The sequence below is a fragment of the Cucurbita maxima genome, unplaced genomic scaffold, assembly GCF_002738345.1.
Source record: "Cucurbita maxima cultivar Rimu unplaced genomic scaffold, Cmax_1.0 Cma_Scf00012, whole genome shotgun sequence".
In the NCBI taxonomy this organism is placed as follows: Eukaryota; Viridiplantae; Streptophyta; class Magnoliopsida; order Cucurbitales; family Cucurbitaceae; genus Cucurbita; species Cucurbita maxima.
The window spans coordinates 3094179-3113614 of NW_019272028.1; the positions used below are offsets into that span (position 1 = coordinate 3094179).

The 19436-nt window shown below is 35.3% G+C and overlaps 3 protein-coding genes and 1 pseudogene across 8 annotated transcripts in view; 2 read left to right on the forward strand and 2 right to left on the reverse strand.

Annotated features, from left to right (window-relative positions):
• LOC111487578 (protein LAZ1 homolog 1-like) overlaps positions 1-2580 on the reverse strand; it is a 6135-nt gene extending 3555 nt beyond the window's left edge. Inside the window, exons 1-3 of the mRNA XM_023135028.1 lie at positions 2431-2580; positions 1227-1464; positions 693-785 (exon numbers count right to left, since the gene is read on the reverse strand). Of these exons, the coding sequence (XP_022990796.1) occupies positions 693-785; positions 1227-1442 (309 nt within the window). The 5' untranslated portion in view covers positions 1443-1464; positions 2431-2580. The remainder of the gene's footprint in view (positions 1-692; positions 786-1226; positions 1465-2430) is intronic.
• A 974-nt stretch (positions 2581-3554) lies between these two features.
• On the reverse strand, positions 3555-9765 carry LOC111486867 (vacuolar protein sorting-associated protein 45 homolog). The gene is made up of 13 exons (XM_023134016.1): positions 9441-9765; positions 8576-8777; positions 8384-8463; positions 7747-7974; positions 7438-7563; positions 7274-7354; positions 7038-7179; positions 6766-6944; positions 6133-6288; positions 5740-5847; positions 5522-5643; positions 4573-4704; positions 3555-4100 (listed from the first exon to the last, which is right to left on the reverse strand). The coding sequence occupies exons 1-13, from the start codon at positions 9528-9530 to the stop codon at positions 4040-4042; spliced, it is 1707 nt and encodes a 568-aa protein (XP_022989784.1). The 5' UTR covers positions 9531-9765; the 3' UTR covers positions 3555-4039.
• A 1180-nt stretch (positions 9766-10945) lies between these two features.
• On the forward strand, positions 10946-14970 carry LOC111486862 (putative UDP-glucuronate:xylan alpha-glucuronosyltransferase 3). 6 transcript variants are annotated; one of them, XM_023134007.1, is made up of 4 exons: positions 10946-11299; positions 12041-12247; positions 12753-13363; positions 13682-14970. In XM_023134007.1, the coding sequence occupies exons 1-4, from the start codon at positions 11241-11243 to the stop codon at positions 14710-14712; spliced, it is 1908 nt and encodes a 635-aa protein (XP_022989775.1). In that variant the 5' UTR covers positions 10946-11240; the 3' UTR covers positions 14713-14970. The 6 variants fall into 6 exon arrangements, with proteins under 6 accessions (XP_022989775.1, XP_022989777.1, XP_022989776.1 ...); XM_023134009.1 differs by having other exon boundaries at positions 12044-12247; positions 13682-14967; XM_023134008.1 differs by having other exon boundaries at positions 10947-11299; positions 12756-13363; positions 13682-14967.
• A 1393-nt stretch (positions 14971-16363) lies between these two features.
• LOC111486884 lies at positions 16364-19053 on the forward strand (annotated as a pseudogene).
• Positions 19054-19436: the final 383 nt, after the last annotated feature.

The following is a 19436-nucleotide window of genomic DNA, read 5'->3' on the forward strand; positions in this document are numbered from 1 at the left end:
AAAAAAAAAAAATAATAATAATAATTGCACAAAAATAAAAATAAAAATGTCAAATGCAAATAAATCGCATTCCAGAACTTCTTCTACCAACAAAAGCCAACAATATTAAACAAGCTTCATTGTATAAATAAAATTTCAAAAAGGAAAAACACATCGAATTGGCACAAAAGGAGCTTAAATTGTAATTACAAAAGGGCACAGAGTTTCATCGACTAAAACCAGCAAAAGTGAGATTGTCCAAAAAATGACTAGAGGATTCTTCATCATTGATGACGTACCATCCTTTTTTTAAGCAAGAGATCCCAAAAGGAAGTCCTAAAAAAATGCAACCCAAAATCATCTTCTCTCTTCGGGAAAAATGCCCCAACAATTACATGGGAGGAGACCAATGAGTTTGAAGGAAAGACAGTACGCCAATTCAAAGTAAAAAAACTATTGTCCCAAAATGTACACTGACAAGAAAAGGAAAAAAAGATATTGAGATTCAAAATCCTTAAGAGCCCAAGCATGCATCACCTAACCATCCAACCACAAGGAAAGCATGCTACTTGGAATAAATGCACTTGCCGAGTCTTTTTAGCCCTTCTTCTAATTAGAAGTGCAACGATATATGTTGGACTAGCACCATACATCAAAGACTCCCAACCATTAGGAGCAATTAAAATAAAATAAAAAACTACAAAAATAAATTAAGAATAAAAGAATAAGGGAATTAGAATTCCTCTCACCGATTCTAGAGAGTAAACAGGAACCATCAATATAAGACCAATCAGAAACTTCTGTTCCTGAAAGAGGGAAGGTACTCTGTTAATCACAGAATAGTGCCAAAAGAACTTATAATATGATAGTATCATTTCACAAGTTAATCCAAAGATTAGAAAATGCACAAGCTTATGTACATCCCCTATATTCAGAAGGACAAAGGTGTAAAACTCCAATTAGCTTCACTATTCACACTTCATATTTTTTTCACATCTATGTAACCAGAGTTATCTTTTTTAGTCAGAGAGTAACTGCAGATGATCATCTAGACTAGTAGAAGATATATAGTTAAACGTCAAAATGGAATCCACCAACGTTAATACAATTAGTATGATTGGACGTAGGCATCTTTTCCCACCCAAGCAGTAAAGTTGAAGAGCTCAAACAAGTGACAAGAATTTAACAAAAAGATATAACATAACTAATACTTTGGAATTCCAATCAAATGAAGGAACAAAACAAACCTCTGGTTGATTATAAGAAGCTAAATGCTCAATGATGAGAAACGTGGACAGAATAAGTGCAACAAGAACAAATACGCCAGCACTAAGAATTGTCCAGCTGAAGTTAGGTGCTGCTTCGGTGCTTAGATTCAGCAACCACATCTTTCTTGATCTACTAGAGGATTCCACAATTTTGAATAGAATAAGAAAAGTATAGAAGAACATCCTCCATCCCATCAAGCAAAAATGTTTGAAGAATCTGGTTCAATAAGAATGTGTTTGATTAAAACCAACTTATTAACAAATCTTGCAATGTCTTATTCTACAATTAATTTTTCTCCCAGATTACTACTAATTTGATCTCAGAGAAAAATGGGACAAGCCCTTGCAAAGTAAAAAATGCAGATTGTCCTGCGATAGATTATACTGAGACTTCATTGCACTTAAGAAAGGACCAGCCAATGGAAGACGACACGTTGAACGTCTAAGACTGAAGATATACGTAAGACCTAGAAAGTCAAAATGAACAAAACTACCAGGAAAAAAAAACCATGGGAGAAGACACTAATATAAGAATGTTAGATACATAGGCTACACAAACAATTGCTTTGACGTGAGTCAACTACCACCAGTGGTTGGGCAGACTCAGAAGACTCCCCGTGGAAAATAAATCAATATGTTCCGCTTTCACTTAAGACAGTTATCGATGTTGCAGCAAAGGTTATCATCCCTCACAGATCATCATGCAGATGATATTTCGAGTAATGATCATAAGTTAACACAAAACTACGAGAGCACGCGCGATTCAACGCTATAAGTGACCATCAAGTATATAAAAATAAGATCCTCTGAACAAGAATTCACGATAGCTAGCAGTCTTATACAGTGTGGACTTCAAACAATAAAATAAAAAGATTCAAATTAGTGTTTATCACTGAAAATTCAACCTCTGACTGATGCTTCGAGTCACTGTTCTCAATAACTGAAACTTAAAGAACAGCGCTCCTAATTACCCGCCCGCCGCGCATAGAGTAATCACATCAAGTCTCAAAACTCAACACCGGAGCTAAGCCCTAGAACACCGATTATTCTACAAGCAGCGACCTCAAAGGCTAAAATAACACGAATGGAGGAGAGACATTACAAGGAAACAAAATACAGCCACAACACTTCACAGAAAACGAAAGAGAGAGAAGGGAGGTGGAAAGAAATTATCAATACAAACCAGTGGAGGAGATTTCCCGGTGAAAAATCGAGTGGAAAACCGATGAATATGTCGGGATAATATCAATCCGCCGGAGGAAATATCAAGCCGTCGGTGCGGTAATTGGGAACAAAGAGACGAGAAAATCGGCGGTTGCTTCGGCAATCGGAAACGTGGTTTACAAATTAAAGAAGAAATTAAAACGACAAGTCGGTGAAAAAGCGAATAGCACAGTAGAATTTCAGCCGTTGATTGAAGGACCCACAAGTGAAGTTGGAGGGCTCCGATGGGCTGTTACGGGTAAAAGTTCGCCTTCCTTAGCTTAGCTGCCATTGATGTAGACGGCTTATTTGCTTCGTATGTAACGGCGTTACGAGTCATGTGACGTGGCTGCATGGAATTATTTCTAAATCCACGTCATCTGTGAGTGAGACAAAATGGGATCGGAGTAGTCACCTACCTACCTAGCTAGGGTCCAAAAGAGAATTATTTAAATGTATTTCGTTAATTTTTAAATTTGACCTCTAAAATTGCTTCTTTTTTTATTTTATTATTATATATATTTTTTTACCATTTTGAGTCTAATAAAATTTCACATTAATTATTCAGATTTTAATGTTTATACCATCAAATGTTTAAATATTTTTCTTTTACCATTTTGAGCCTAATAAAAATTTTCCATTTTAACGTTTATACTCTTAAATTATGTAATTAATGAGCTCGGCACATTTAATATTCCCAAATTTTATGAAAATTTTAATTTGACATGCATAAATACGAACAAGTGCTAAGCCACCTATACTCTAATATTTAAGTCAATATCGAGTTTCAAACAAAGTTTAGAAAATAAAAGTGGGTACTTTCTTCTGAGTCTGCTTGGAACTCTTGAATCATTACTTTCGCGGTTACTTTCTTACTCAGGTATCTAAATGACTTTCAAGATCTTTGTTCATACTCCGGTATCTAAAGACTTTCAAGATGTTTGTTCAACTAGCTTTCAATTTTCCTTCCAAGTCTCAAGAACATCTTCTAGACAACTCCCATCTCTTCACATACAGAGAAAACTAATAGAGTGAAAGAAAATGTCTTGCATTATAACAAGAGTTCTTCCAACAAGAGAAGAAGGAAGAGAAATGACAGACAAAAGAAGAAAAATAATACATCTGGGATTTTGAACAAGATCTTCTGAACATAATCTACATAATCTCTGTTAACTTTCCCAACTGACCTAGGATATGAAAGCGTATAATGTGCTATATATATATATATAAATGGCATACCTCTAAATAGTGTACTCTACATCTGCAAGACTTTCATGCTTCCAAATATACAAAAAGAATGGGACATTTTTCTATACGCCACGAGTGGGACATTTGTTCTAACACGATGAGAAGAAACTTTTAACTCACTTGCTAGCTACTAACCCTGTTTATTGTTGAACGTTTGAGCAAATTGGTAACGAACAATGACATCTGAGACTGAGGCTGGGACCTTGGGATTCTAATGGTAAAGCATATTCCAGGACTCCCTCTTCCTTCTTCTATCATCTGCAATCATTTAGTGTAACTGGCAGCAACCAAATGAAAACCTCCCATAATCGGATTTGTTACTTTGCGAGATCTGTTGAGCTTTAAATCAAAGAGGCGCTCGAACGAGATATACGCTGAGCTTCTTCCAAGTCCTTCAAAAACCTATACCAGCCAAATGTTGACATCATGAAAATAACTACTTGCTCAAAGTGTTTGCAAGGAGATTATATAGTAGGTTCCAATATGGAAACCAATAAACTTGTGGGGTATGAGAGTTTTGCTTCCTGTTCTTTTTTCTTCTTGTTCTTTCCCCTTTTTTTCCTTCTTATTTTTAATTTTTCAAGTGGTTGTAGATTGTGAGTTATGATTACTGCAAGAGTACTTGTAGGACGGTCGATTACTTAATTACTCTTGCAACCACCTCATCCAACTAATCAGATAGAACAGTTACTAATTATAGCAATAAGATTCATATCATAAATAGACACAAACCTACTCACATAGACACAGAGTATGACAATATCCTGGATAGAAATTTTTTAACATGTTTTCCATCTAGAATCCAGATACAAAATTGGAAAGTGATAATAACACATAAAATAGATCATGAAATCAAGTAACCATTATTGCTCACCTCTTAGAATTTAGAACGACAGAACCACCCAGTATAAAACGTATTCCAGAAGTAGTTGCGTTTTGTAAAGCTACCGCACGTGACTCCTCATATGTTGTCCCACCTACAATAAAAATGATGACTTCTTGGGGCCTGTTTCAGAACAAAGTAGCCAAGTTCAATTCATAGATTTTAACAGAAGATTCTTTCTATAAATAGAGAATAAAATTATTTTAATCAAGAAAAACACAAAAAGAAAGCCCTACGATGATCATCTGATTTTCATTTAGAGGTCATGCTAGACTCCCTTTGGTGTGGTGAAGTTACAGCAATTTTATGGAGACACGAGAGAAACAAAACAATATTTGAAGGGGAAAACATGAAAAGGAACAGTTTTGCTATCTAGTATCTTCGCTTCTTAGTCTTCTACTTTCAAAGTTTTTTGCAATTATGGCATGACAAATCTTTGCTAATTGGGAGACCTTTTTTAATCCTTCAGGCACGTGGAGATATCTCATCTCCCCTTTCTTGTACTTCTCTTTTGATAATCAAAATATCGTTTCTTGAAAAAAGAAAAGATATAATCTGATTCCAAACGGCATATCAAATTCTTGGAAAAAAAACTTTAAGCTGGTATAGAAATGGAGTTATATAGCAGCCATCTGAATGTCTTTTCAAACCTTTACCTAATTAACAATCAACATTCATAACAAGTTACCATATGCTACAAACATCAGAATCATAAACAAACAACACAGTTGATCTAAATAAGGAGAGCTTTACGATATTTATCCAGGTAAAAATGGATTTTTTATAAGAAACACAATCACAAACCGTATAACATAGAATTTAATATGCAAAGAAATGAAGGTTCTAGCAAAAAAAAAAAAAAGAAAAAAAAAAAAAAAAAAAAAAAGAAAAGAGAAGAAAAGAAAAGCAACTGAGACACACGCTCACACTAGCAACAAACCTTCCTTGCTGAAAGTGATTCCCAACAAACGGGTAGTCCATATCTCTCAATCGTCCTTTGATTATACTTTCCATGGTCTGGACCAAAAGAGGTTGATGCTGAGTGTACACGTTCTCAACCCCCTAAAGCATAAGTGAAGATAACAGTAAATAAGCAACCTAAATCGCAAACTAGAAGAAATTAAGCAGTTCTTTTATTTCTATGAGCATTGAGCATACCTTTAATCCACGAGCCATGTTACGAGCAATATTCAAAAGATCTCGATTCCCATAAAGATCACCCGTTCTCTTATCAACACCAGCTTGTTTTAAAAGAAACTGGACAAGCTGTCATATCACGTTGTTGAGCACATCAAGATAATTGAAGACTAGCCCACTAGTTATAGCATAGAATATGAACTACATTGTGATAATAGTTTGCCATAGGATGACTAGTTTCTTACAAATAGAGGATGAAGAAACAGAAATCTTTTCAAAACCCAAGAAAAAGATATAATGAATCGGCATAGCATAAATAATACCCATAAAATAGTCCAATGAGTTTAAAATCTTTAAATAGAGAAGTCGAAGTTCAAACAATTGGTTAAAAAAACGCTTAAATGTATACATTACCCCAGTTTTATATTTTGCAGAACAAGAAGCCAGTTTGTTGAAAAGCTGCATCAGTTGAACAGGGCTCTCTTTCTCATACCGTAAGGCATACAGCATAACTAGGCGCACACGGTCTATATCAGAAATATTCTCATTGTTCAAAAGATTTGTTACAGCCTGAAAAGGACGAGAGCAGAGGAAGTGACGCTGAATGTAACAACTAAATCTCATCAATTAACAAACTCATAGCTAATCAATAGTTCCACACTAATGTCGGGAGGCTCAAACCTTTTATAGACCATGGGCACATAAGAAACAAAAACGCAAGTTAGAACTAGGAAATAAAAAACAAGGAACAGATTTTAAACAATTATTTCAATCATAATAACTGCCCGAAAAATTAATGTATCTTATTCTTATAATATAGACAAAAAATAAAAACAAAAGACAATTCAGTCTTTAACTCTCCTATCTTCCTTCCAGAAAAATAGCAGAACCAGATTATAGTCCTCAAGTATCATGTGAAGTAAGTCACAAAATGGATGTCCAAGAAAACATGAAGATGGGACAATGACAAGATTTACAGATAAGAAAAAAAAAAAAAAAATACAACTTATATTCACAAAAGAAAAGCAAAGAAGAAAATATTATAACCTCAAAAGCAGCCATTTGCCCACCATTGCAAGCCAATTCCTGTTCTGTCTGTGAAACTAACATAAGCTTTCTCTCCTCTACTACTTTACTCATTTCTGTCACCAATGTCACGTGCTTTGAAACATTACCGTGCATTTTTCTGTACTCTGGATAATTATCAACAAACTTGGCCATGTCCTCTGAAGAAAACAAAGCATTAAAAACAATTTAGTCCCCTTAGTTGATCCTCCACAAATACCTAGGAAGAATTTCAAACTTTATTTCATACAAACCTATTGTTTGTATGTTCTGGTTACTTTTGGCAATTTGCTGGAAATCATCCACCAACTTCTTGATATTCATCCCAATATCTCCAAAATTCTCATACATGTTAGCTTTATAAAATGAATCTTGCTCTGATGATAGCACAACCTCCTGCATGACCCCAAAGGCCAAGCAAATTGTCAACATGTTTAATTGTCTAATAGAAAATGTATACTAGTGCAGAGTAGAAGAGTGAAATTTATACCTGTTGGTCCTTTGAAGACTTCCCAATGCTTTTCAAGTCCACTTTATTGTCTTGAATACCTAGCAATTCATGAACCATTGCCTAGAAAACATAACTATGAATAACCAACACAAACACGTAGAAACAGTGAAGCAAAAAGGTAATTTTTTTTGTGACCCCAATACCTGATAAGTCCATTGATTCAGCAGGGGGGTCAACGGGTCATCCCTCCTATCAATTACCAGCAACAAAGGGGAAACTTCCATTCTTCGAAAATCAAACAGACCACTTTCTTGCTGATACATAAGTTTCTGGCCCATCAGAAACAATATATATTAGAGACCTTTAACACTTTAAACTTGTGAAAATAAAGCCTCAAATAAAAAAATATGAATTTGAAGTCATGACACTGCTTCTAGAGTCAAGTATAATCCTATGGAAGGGTAACTGACAAAATGTCAAAATGCAACTTGGAGTATTAAGAATTTACGTACTGATGTTTCCTGTGCTATCCTCCTGGCAATATCAGAAGTCTTTTGGTACCGAATAACAGGTCTTTGTTTTAAGGCCAAGAAAAGTGCTGCAATGCCATCTACAACTCGGTCACAGAAATGTTGCAAACTTGGAGGATCAACAACTGCCGGGATCATGTATCTATGGTTTGATGACATATTTAAAGTGAAATGATATGGATCAATGGCCACAAAATCCGCATAAAACTCCTGCATGACCATTCCACAATTATGTGTGATTATCAAACTCAAATCTAACATATGAATACAATACAACTCTACAAACCAACTATACCAGACGACAAACAAAATAAGTAGAGAATGAAGTTTTAACTCTAAGCCTAATGACAAGGCTCAATGACATATAATAAGGTTCATACCATTGACAAACTAGCCATCTATTTTGACGTAGTACAACAAAGGGGAAGGACCAGGATTCCAGAAAACTATTCTACTTAAGAACTTCACGTGAATTATCCCTCCCCAATTTCATACACATATAAGATTTCTTTATGAACACAAATTTGAAAGGGTCACCAAGAAGATTTATTAAAAAAAAAAATTGATGTTCTCTGGCCATGACTTGCGTCTTATATAATTCCTGTAGAAGAAAAATTACCACAACTTGCTGGACAACATCCTGCTCGTCTGAATCAGCAAGTATATGAATCTGAGTTTCCTTCAAAATGTTGGAGAAAACTGCAATTCAGATATACAGAAGAATGATTAATGTATCAATAGCAGCTTATATTATCAAGTCTCAAAGTTACTTGCATAAGCCAAAAATCCATGAAAGATATGAAGAACTCACAGAGATGATACTCCCCAAATCTAGGATTAGCCAGCTCACGACGCAAAAGCTGTACATTCTCTGATGTTGGTCTGAGAAAGCAAACCGCTTTAAGATGGTACATGGATTCTCTTGACATAGAAATGGTATCTACCAATTCAACCAAAAAGACTTCTCTTTGAAGAAGTTCTGACTGTGAGTAAACCACACTAACAACACTGACCTGCAACCAAAATTAATAACAACAAAAGTTGATCCTTCTGATGTAATCGTTGCATCATCATCACGAACACTCGGGGGGGTCTAATTCTAGCATGATTGTAATATATGATACAATGCCACCAATTTTACTTAACAACTACATACTTATTCAACAGCCAGATAAATCGTTACACATCAGAAATCAGGAAATGAAAATTTTAGCACAGAGGAACTTACGCAATGCCTATCTAAAGCTCAAATTTCACGGATTATGGCACTAAACGTTATCCAGCAGAACTGGCAATCAATATTTCAATAAAAGAATAATTCGTTACAATCTAGATTATTTGATCAAAATCAATATTCAGCACGGTCATGATATAAGAATTGATAGTTTGGAATCTATTACCCCTCCAGCTCCACGCTCATAAAGAGATAAAGCAATAATATACAAAAATTACACGGAGTAAATTATAGAAGTATGCTCTGAAATACATCTGAAGTATTCTATAATACAAAATTTTCGCCTTCTTCAGACTAATTCAATACTCAGAAAACTGAAACAAGATTTCCTCTTCCCCATCCCCCGAACCGGAACAAATTTTTCACAACTTCTTCCTTTTCTTCTCCTCAATACCAAACAGAAAGAAAATTGAAAGAGTAAAATAGATATGATGGCGCGTACCGTCTGAGAATCAAGGATGAGAACCTTCATGCCGGAGATGTCCTGCAACATCTTGTTGATATAATCCCGAACGACCGATATCAGCACCATTTTTAGCTCGTAATCCTTCAAATAAACAGTCCTGATCCCGACACCAAACTCGGCGACTGTAGTGGTTAGCGAGCAGATTCGGCGATATTAGGACGGAAAGTCTCAGATCTGCGACGACCGACGAGGGAAGAAACCCAAATTCGATCGTCAGTTGGTAAGTTGCCGATTAGTTTCGATGATCTCCAACACGCACCGTTTCGTTCACTCTTCCACTCTCTTTGAAAACTAGCCTTCTTCCGTTCTCTCTCTATGTACATAAAAAATATAAAAAAAAATTAAAAACTAAAATAATAATTTTAAGAAACCTATTTTTACTTTTAAATTTGGCTAGGATAATATTTTTTTTAATAAAATATGAAATTAAAGAACACAACGTCCATATAATTGAGTTTTGAAATTATATTTAGATTAAATTGATTTAAAACAAAATAAAATGATTTGTACAACACATTATCTTTTAATTGGTCATTCAATTTTAAAACAAATATATATATATATATACTTTTTCAACAAAAAATAATAATAATAATAATAAATCCACTTTTTTATCCTTCAAATAATTAAAAATAGAATAAAATAGTGAAAATAAAGCTAAAAAAAATCCCATTTTAAAAATTGCACTCTTAACTTCTAATTCTCAATAAATCTATTTATAGTAAAAATCAACATTAATTAAAAATAAAATAACATTATATCATCTCAAACACTTGGAGTTGGGATAAATTTAATATTAACTAAATTAATAAAAATATTCTTCGTCTAAAAAAATTTAAAAATATATTTATTGTTAATATTTTGAATTAAAAAATACTTTTTTATAAAATTATTATCCTCACTATATAGACATTTAAATTTTACTCTTAGTTAAGGAGTATTTTTGATACGTGGTATTAACACGGTAGCACAGACTATTGTCCGAATTTATCTCTTCTTCTTATGGATTGATTCAAATTTGTTCACGGTTAAATTTTTCTTCGATTTTTATTTTTTATTTTTTCCAATTTTTCCCATGACATCACATCAATATAATAACGAGAAAATAAACTTAATTTTCAAAAAAAAAATATATATATATGTATATAATGGTAGGTAGAGTAGACTAAAAAATCATTTTTAAAAAATAAAAGTCTTTGGAAATTTAATCTATTTATTATGAACTTTTTATTTATTTATTTATTTATTTTGGGAATAATTAAAATACGTCACTGCCCTTTCTCTGTCGGCATTGGATGAATTTTACTTTGGTAAATACAATTCTTTTTCTTTATACCCAATGTATTATAAATTAATAATAATAAGGTGTGTATTGACATATTTTAAAATTTTAGTATTAGTTTTTAATTTTTATTGGCTGATGTAAATTATTTATTTATTTATTTATTATTATTTTTGTAAAAAATAAAGTATTAAAAAATTCCCAAAGACAGTTTGGCGGCCTTATTTCAACTTCACCGCCATGGATTTTTCTCCTTTTAATCTGTTTTCTTCTCTCTGCAACTCCCTCACCGTCAACCTATGAACTCGGGATCCGATGGCCATGTTTCAATTTCTCGTATCAGGCGTTGAACCTTTTCCTTTTTGGTGAATTTGATTGCTGTTGTTCTTTTCTTCTTCGCGTTTACTTTCCTGGAGTTTTGGGCTTTTGTTCTTCGGGTTCCTGGGATCAGAAGAAGCTGAGTTCCTGATGCGGTAGTGTTGTAGCTGTTGAAGATGAGAGCGCTTCCCCTGAGCCCCACTGAACCTAGATATCGATTGTTTTCTTCTAATAAGTGAGTCTCTCTCGCCGCTCGCGAAATCATCATTTCTTGTTCTTTTTCTTAAGCTACTCTTGAATTATTGCTCAGTTTTGCTCCTAAATGTATGTATTGACTGCGAAGTTCGATCTTCATTTTCTTGATAAACTTCAATTCTTTAGTTTTCTCACTTGCATTTTGTTGCATTTTGCTAATTTTGCGTCAATGAGCACCCCGCCAACAGTGTGGGAGCTTACAGGTCAAGATTTGCATAGTAATTGGGGAGATTTCAGCGGTTAGAGGTTGTGGAGGTTGAGTTATCAGTTAACTAAACGAGGAAAATGAAATCGAAGTTTGAACGTAATGCGATTTATGAATGCACTAAATTTTGAAGGCAATTTAACTACTAGTTAGGGATCTTATATGGGAAGCTTTCTGCTATCTGCAATTATTTCTTAATGATGTCTTTCCTCAAATTAGTTTTTTTGTTCTGTTCTTTTCATAGATTTAGCTCTCAGCTCCTTCTCCCTCCAACTCCTTATTAAGCAACTTATAGATCCAATCAATAGTTAATTTCAGCAATTTCAGAATGCTTACGAATTGCTGCTCTGAACCGTACGTTTGTCTGTTCTTCTTGGAAATTGCGACCAATTTTTAAACGATTTTTACCATAGCTTGACTGTACTTATTTCTTTGTTCTATACGGGGTGTTCTTTTACTATCTGAATGAATGGATGTGTGAAAGTTTGCTAATATTGTCTTGAATGTCTTCTGAAGCAGTGAAGAAACAAGCAAGAGAAGGTTCCAAAGAATTAAAGATTTCAAAGTTGTTGAGAGGGCCCTCCATATTCCTTTTCGTGATAGGGTTTTGAACTGCAAACCTTCGTTAAAACTCGTGCTGGTTATTATTGTATTAGGAACAATAGTGACTCTCTTCCATTCACCTGCAGTTCATGTTTCAGATCATCCATTAAAAGGATCTCGGTAGGCCATTTTTATTACTCAATTTTCTTTCAAGTGCTTTTGTGAAATTCAGCTTGTTATATTTCCCAAATGTTATAGTATCTCTATATTCAACTTCCTAGCTTTAGTGGTTATGAGAAATAAAGAAGAAATGGAAAGGAATGTTAATGGAGAATATGAAACTGGAAGGAGAAACACAAAATCAGGAAACTAGATAAGAAAACTAATGATGATAGGGGGATCTGTTGGTTGCAAATTATGTAGAAGGTTATGATAATCTGAACACATTTCTGTTAGGGATATGGCTCTTATCGAGTTCATTATTATCTGGTTTTAGTTTACCTCATCTATTTTCTTCTCAAAGTAGGAGGTTGTGAAGTTTATAACCTTAACTTCTCTTTGAGGACAGTATTCTTGTGAAATTAATATTTACACGTGATAACTTGTGTGCTTGAAATTCTAAGAATCCAGTTTTTGCAATATTTTTAAGCGAGAAGCTTGGTGCTCACTTGTGAGTTCTTGTTAGCAGATGGACAGGTAGAGATGCTCGTTATATATCCTTGTCGGAAGTCAACTGGGATGAGATTTCTGATGTTGTCGAGTCACTGACTGACCGGGACAAGTATCAGGGAATTGGTTTGCTCAACTTTAATGATAGTGAGGTTGACCACTGGAAAGAACTCTTTCTGGAAACAGAGCATGTTGTTCTTCGTTTAGAACATGGAGCCAACAATTTAACATGGGAAGCCCTATACCCCGAATGGATTGATGAGGAAGAAGAGTTTGAGGTCCCCTCTTGTCCTTCTTTACCACAGCTTCAGATTCCTACAAAACCCCGTATAGATCTTGTAGCCGTGAAGCTGCCATGTGACAAATCAGGTCGGTGGACAAGAGATGTGGCTCGGTTGCACTTGCAACTTGAAGCAGCTAGGATTGCTGCATCTGCTAAAGGAAATCGTTATGTACATGTACTGTTGGTGACCGAATGCTTTCCTATCCCAAATCTCTTTCGATGCAAAGAACTTATCATACATGAAGGGAATGTATGGCTTTATAGACCTAGCTTGAATATCTTGAGGGACAAACTACGGCTCCCCATTGGGTCATGTGAACTTTCAGTTCCTCTAAAGGCTAAAGGTACTTGCTATTACTTTATCCGTCATGTCCAAAACTTTTTTACTTCCTCTTTAGTTGTTATGGGATTGATATGTTCTATTAACTTACCTACTAGAGAAACTTCGCATATTATCTCTATTGGGCTTACCCCAAAGACCCTACTAGTTTAATAGATAGGCTTGTTGTAGTCGCTCTTTGGGGCGCTTTAATCATTAAACGTCTGTTTATCAATAGATAGGCTGGTAGATATGTACAGGCTGGAAATGCACAACAAAAATGAAGGATTAGGTGTGTTACTGTTATATTTAGAGACTGACCAACTAAAAACTTCGTGAGCAGAGTACTTTTACTCAGAACGAGCAAACAGAGAAGCATATGCAACAATTTTGCACTCTGCACATGTATACGTCTGTGGAGCTATTGCAGCTGCTCAAAGTATCCGCATGACTGGTTCGACACGGGATCTTGTAATACTTGTTGATGAAACAATTGGTGAGTACCACAGAGGAGGCCTGGAGGCAGCTGGTTGGAAGGTCCATACCATCCAAAGAATCAGGAACCCAAAAGCTGAACGAGACGCGTACAACGAATGGAACTACAGCAAATTTCGTCTTTGGCAGTTGACAAGCTATGATAAGATAATTTTTATAGATGCTGACATGCTCATTCTTAGAAATATTGATTTTCTCTTTGAGATGCCTGAGATAACTGCGACAGGGAACAATGCAACTTTATTCAACTCGGGAGTTATGGTGATCGAACCATCAAATTGCACGTTTCAGTTGCTAATGGATCACATCAATGAGATAGAGTCTTATAACGGTGGTGACCAGGGGTATCTAAATGAAATCTTCACATGGTGGCATCGCATACCGAAGCACATGAACTTCTTGAAGCACTTCTGGGAAGGTGACGAGGAAGAGAAGAAGGAGATGAAGACTCGGCTTTTCGGAGCCGACCCTCCAATCCTCTATGTCCTCCATTATTTAGGTAACAAACCATGGATTTGCTTCCGGGACTACGATTGCAATTGGAATGTAGACCTTCTACAGGAGTTTGCTAGCAATGTTGCACATAAGAGATGGTGGAAGGTGCACGACGCCATGCCCGAAAACCTGCAGAGATTCTGTTTGCTTCGATCCAAGCAGAAGGCGCAACTGGAGTGGGACCGAAGGCAGGCGGAGAAAGGTAACTTCACCAATGGTCACTGGAAAATAAAGATCAAAGACTCTCGTTTGAATACATGCTTCGAAGATTTTTGCTTCTGGGAGAGTATGTTGTGGCATTGGGGTGAAACAAACTGGACAGACAATTCTACTGTCACTCCATCTCCAAGTATCACTACTTCAGTTTCCCTCTCATCTCTGTAAACTTTTTGTTTTTGTTTTACTTTTGCATTTATATTATACCTATGACAGTAGATAGAAGTGAAATTTACATATAGAGAAAGTGCTTCTTGTTCTTGTTGCTGAAATTCACCGTTCTACGATGGCTTCTTGGGAAACTGTAACTCAGAGAAATATAAGGGGAACTGTTCAAGTGTTGTTTTCATCTCAGAAACAATTTGCTCCTGTTTCCTTGAGCAAATGCTTAGTAAATACTTGGTGCATAGATATGCATCTGAATGATGGTTTTCTTATGTTGTTACACTTGAGTCATATTTATGTTCTAGTCAATCACGGGTCGATTCAGTTAAATTTAGACGAGGTAAATATCATATAGCTACGATATCATCCCTAAGGTGGCGAATGGAGTAGTCTCTTTTGTAAAAGATGCATCCATTTTTAGACTAGCTCCAAAACATAGAACCCATAGAGCTTTGGTTAGCTTTCGTTCGGTTTATAGAGGAAGGAGGCCCAAAAAAGGATCTAAAATTGCAAGACCTAGGCCTTTGACATCTCTATGTCGATCTCTCAATGGGATATTTTAGAACTTTTTTGTAAGAGTCCAAACTTAAAGCGAGCAAATATTGTTCTCTTTAGACTTTTCCTTCCAAACTCTCGATGGGATATTTTAGAACTTTCATTTTAACCGTCCAAACCTACCACTAGTCATATTGTCTCTTTTGTACTTTCCTTTCTAAGTTTTCTCTCACGATTTTAAAATGCGTCTACGGGAAGAGGTTTTCACACCTTTATAAAGAATGTTTCGTTCCCCTCACTAACCGACGTGAGATCTCGCATTCTTATAATCAACCTCCCAAATTTAAAGCCACCCTTTTCTTGTTTTAACGTCGTGTACTTGTGGGCACGCACGATATACTCATTCTCTTAACATCGAAGGTTTAAAGCTAATGCATCTCCAAATTATAGTTATGGTACCTTGTCTGCAAGGAGCAATGTGGTCGTTGGTAGAAAACGGCCAATCAGCCTCTTCACAGCATGCTCGGTAGTGTAAAAAGATCTCAAGAAAAAATGAAAGAAATGGTAGGACCACAAGAGTCGAAACGCCTCCGTTTTGTCGCCACCTTTAACTTTTATAAACACTCATTAATTAATTACAATGCATCATGACTAATTAGCAATATAATTCATTAACAATCTTATTTTTTTCCCACCAAAATTAATAAAAATATCCAAAATATCATTATAAAACTTTCAAAAGTTTTAATGATACGTTTAAACTTTAAAAAGCGGAGTTCAAAAATACCTTCAAACTTGCCAAAAAGTTCAAAAATACCCTCACCATTATGAAAATAGTTAATACCTCGCTTCAAAAAACAATTTGATCTTTCACAATTTTTATTAATAAATTAGACTATGTTTTAAAAATACCCATTAACTTTTAGAATAAAATAATTTTTTTTTTTTTTAAAGACTATTTTTTAAATATTTTAAAAATTTTAAAATATGAAAAGTGGGCGAGGGGTTGGTGCGTGGGTGTGTTCAAGCACCATTTGTCATATGTCTTTATAAGAACCCATCAATGTATTACCTTTTCAAAGGCACCATAAAAGGAAACATATCCACTCCCACTTCTCTGGAAATTATATTTTCAGCACTGATGGGACTGTTTGGAGCCATGGAGCGGTGGAGAAGCCTTGGCGCTGTGTGGGGGTGGCTCTTCGTCGTCTTACGGGTGGCAGTCGAGGGCTTCCCGGCCGAGGATCTGGTCGGGAGGCTGCCCGGCCAGCCAAAGGTCAGTTTTAGACAATTTGCAGGCTATGTCGATGTCGATGTCGATGCCGGGACAAGCTTGTTTTACTACTTTGCTGAAGCTCAGCAAGATGCCCATCTCCTGCCCCTCACTCTCTGGCTCAATGGAGGTTCGCTTTCTTTATTTATCGTTTGAATTTGGAATCACTTTTTAAACATATCATATCATAACATATATGTAGGGCCCAGTTGTTCGTCCGTGGACGGCGGTGCTTTTACGAAATTGGGGCCATTTTATCCGAAAGGAGATGGTCGAGGGCTTCGAAGAAACTCCATGCCTTGGAATAGAGGTATTAAGAAAGTTCACTAAATTGTTCATATGTTAATTTCCCAAGTTTGTTGTACAATTGTTATTAATGTGCTGAAATTACTTTATTAGCCTCTAATCTGCTGTTTGTGGAGTCTCCTGCTGGGGTAGGATAGTCATACTCCAACACAACCTCGGACTACACTACGGGCGATTCCTCCACCGGTTCGTTTTCCTAAACTTTTAAATTTGTATCGTGAACTTTCTATCTGACATAAAAAAATTTAATACCGTTGTCATAAATACCATATTTAAAAAATACTCCCCAAGTTTTAAAATTTTTTAAAAATAGTATTAACAACTAAATAAAAAGATTTTAAATTTTTTTATCATTATTTTTTTACTCTTGAATTATTTTTAGAGTTAATATTTTTTAAATAAAATACAAGTTTCATCGTATTTTTATTAATTTGGCAGTAAGGGATATGCTCACCTTCATGTTAAAGTGGTACGAAAAGTTTTCTGCATTCAAAGATCGACCATTTTTCCTCACTGGAGAAAGTTACGCCGGTAAATCCAAAACTACAAACAAAACTAAACTTGTAATTTAATCTCTCATAAGCACTCAAACATATTTAACTCGACGCAGGTCATTACATTCTTCAGCTAGCGGACGCCATACTAGACTACAACACTAACTCAAACGCCTTCAAGTTCAACATCAAAGGAGTTGCCCGATGAACACCAACCCAAAAATCAAAACCCATTTGAATGGATCTATTAAAGGATATTTAATATTATATTATAGTTTACCATATGTATCATATTTTATTATAGGACAAATATATAGATATTTGTTTTTAGGTATCTTTCCATTTATTACTATTTAGATATTCTTGTAGTTTATTTGATTATAAATAGATAACTTTCACACTCCATTTACACGGAGTATTTATTGGTAATGGGTCCCAAAGATTGGGAACCCATTGCTTCATTTGGACAGGGACGCGCTAGCGGTGTACTGAGTTCTTTTGATCGCATGGCATGATCTCCGATGAAGTGGGGCTCACAATCATGAGAGACTGCGATTTTGATGATTATGTGCTGACCAATCCGCACAATGTCAGCAAGTCGTGCAACCAAGCGATGCCAATCACATCGTGGGCGATTACATTAACAACTATGGTGTTCTTTTTGATGTTTGCTATCCATCCCTTGTCCAGCAAGAGCTCAGATTGAAGAAATTGGTTCGTGCAAACCGTTTTTCGGGTTCAAATCTTTTGACCTTTTGATGGAAGTTCGATTGTGTTTTGTTTTGGGATGTTTTTGCAGGCAGGTAAAATGAGTATGGGAGTTGATGTGTGTATGAGCTATGAAAGGCTGTTTTATTTGAACTTGCCAGAAGTTCAAGTGGCTCTTCATGCTAATCGTACTAAGTTGCCTTATGAATGGTCCATGTGCATTGAGTAAGCCCACATCCTATGATTCACTTTTTTTTAAACAAGTTTAGTATTATTATTATTATATTTTTTTTTTTGATAAAGTACAAAACTTATAAATATTTTTATTAATTTAACCTAAAATAAATTATTGGATGAGGTTAACAACACAATCTAAATCATGATTTTTGGTACATTTGAGCAGCATATTAGATTACAATTACAATGATACGAGTATCAACATGCTTCCCATACTGAAGAGAATAGTCCAAAACCACATCCCAGTTTGGATCTTCAGGTACATTTTCAATTATCATTGTTTTTTTTCGTGGCAATCAAACTGTATCAATATTTGAGATGATAATTAATGTCTTATCTAAAGAGCTGGTACCACTAATGGGATCTAGAACGTTGGTTCGGGAGCTAGCTGATGAGCTAAAATTCAAGATCACAGCACTGTACGGAGCTTGGTTTCACAAGGGACAAGTGGGCAGGTGGGCGATCGAGTACGGCAATATACTGACATTTGCAACGGTTCGTGAGGCGTCCCATATGGTACCCTACGCCCAGCCCTCCAGATCTTTACATTTGTTCTCGTCTTTTGTTCGAGGGAGGGGGCTGCCCAATACCACTCGCCCTTCCATTGATGAATGAAACTAAACAATACTGAATTTCATTGTGTTTGTTTTGTTGGCCTTGATATCAATAATTCAAAGAGTGGAATGGCTGGGAAGTTTTCTATTGCACACAATCATTTCTATCAACAGTCAATATCTCCTCCATCTCCCTTTCCAATTCATCTCCCTCTCAATTTGGAAATTCTAGACGCAAAGTACCTTATAAGGTTCGATTTTCAATACAAATTACTCTCGTTGGTTAACTAAAAGACACTCTCAGTTGATATGTTGCCTTTTGAAAAAACTATAAATAAAACCATGAAAATTTATGCTCAAAATAGACAATATTTTACCATAGTAAAAATTTATTGTTCCTAATAAGTGGTATCAAAGTCATGCCCTTAATTTAGGACTATAAATAGAAAGTTATGTAGTCATAGTAATAATCTTTACTAGAGCTCTATTGGATTAACAATATGCTCCAAAGACTTATGATACTCAACTCCTTTCTCATACTGCATCTATTTACAATTTCATCTCAAGTACAATATATGCAACTATAAAAATATAAATTCACGAGTTTATCATGCAAGAACTCTACTATACATCAATATAACATAAATTAACAGGTAAAAG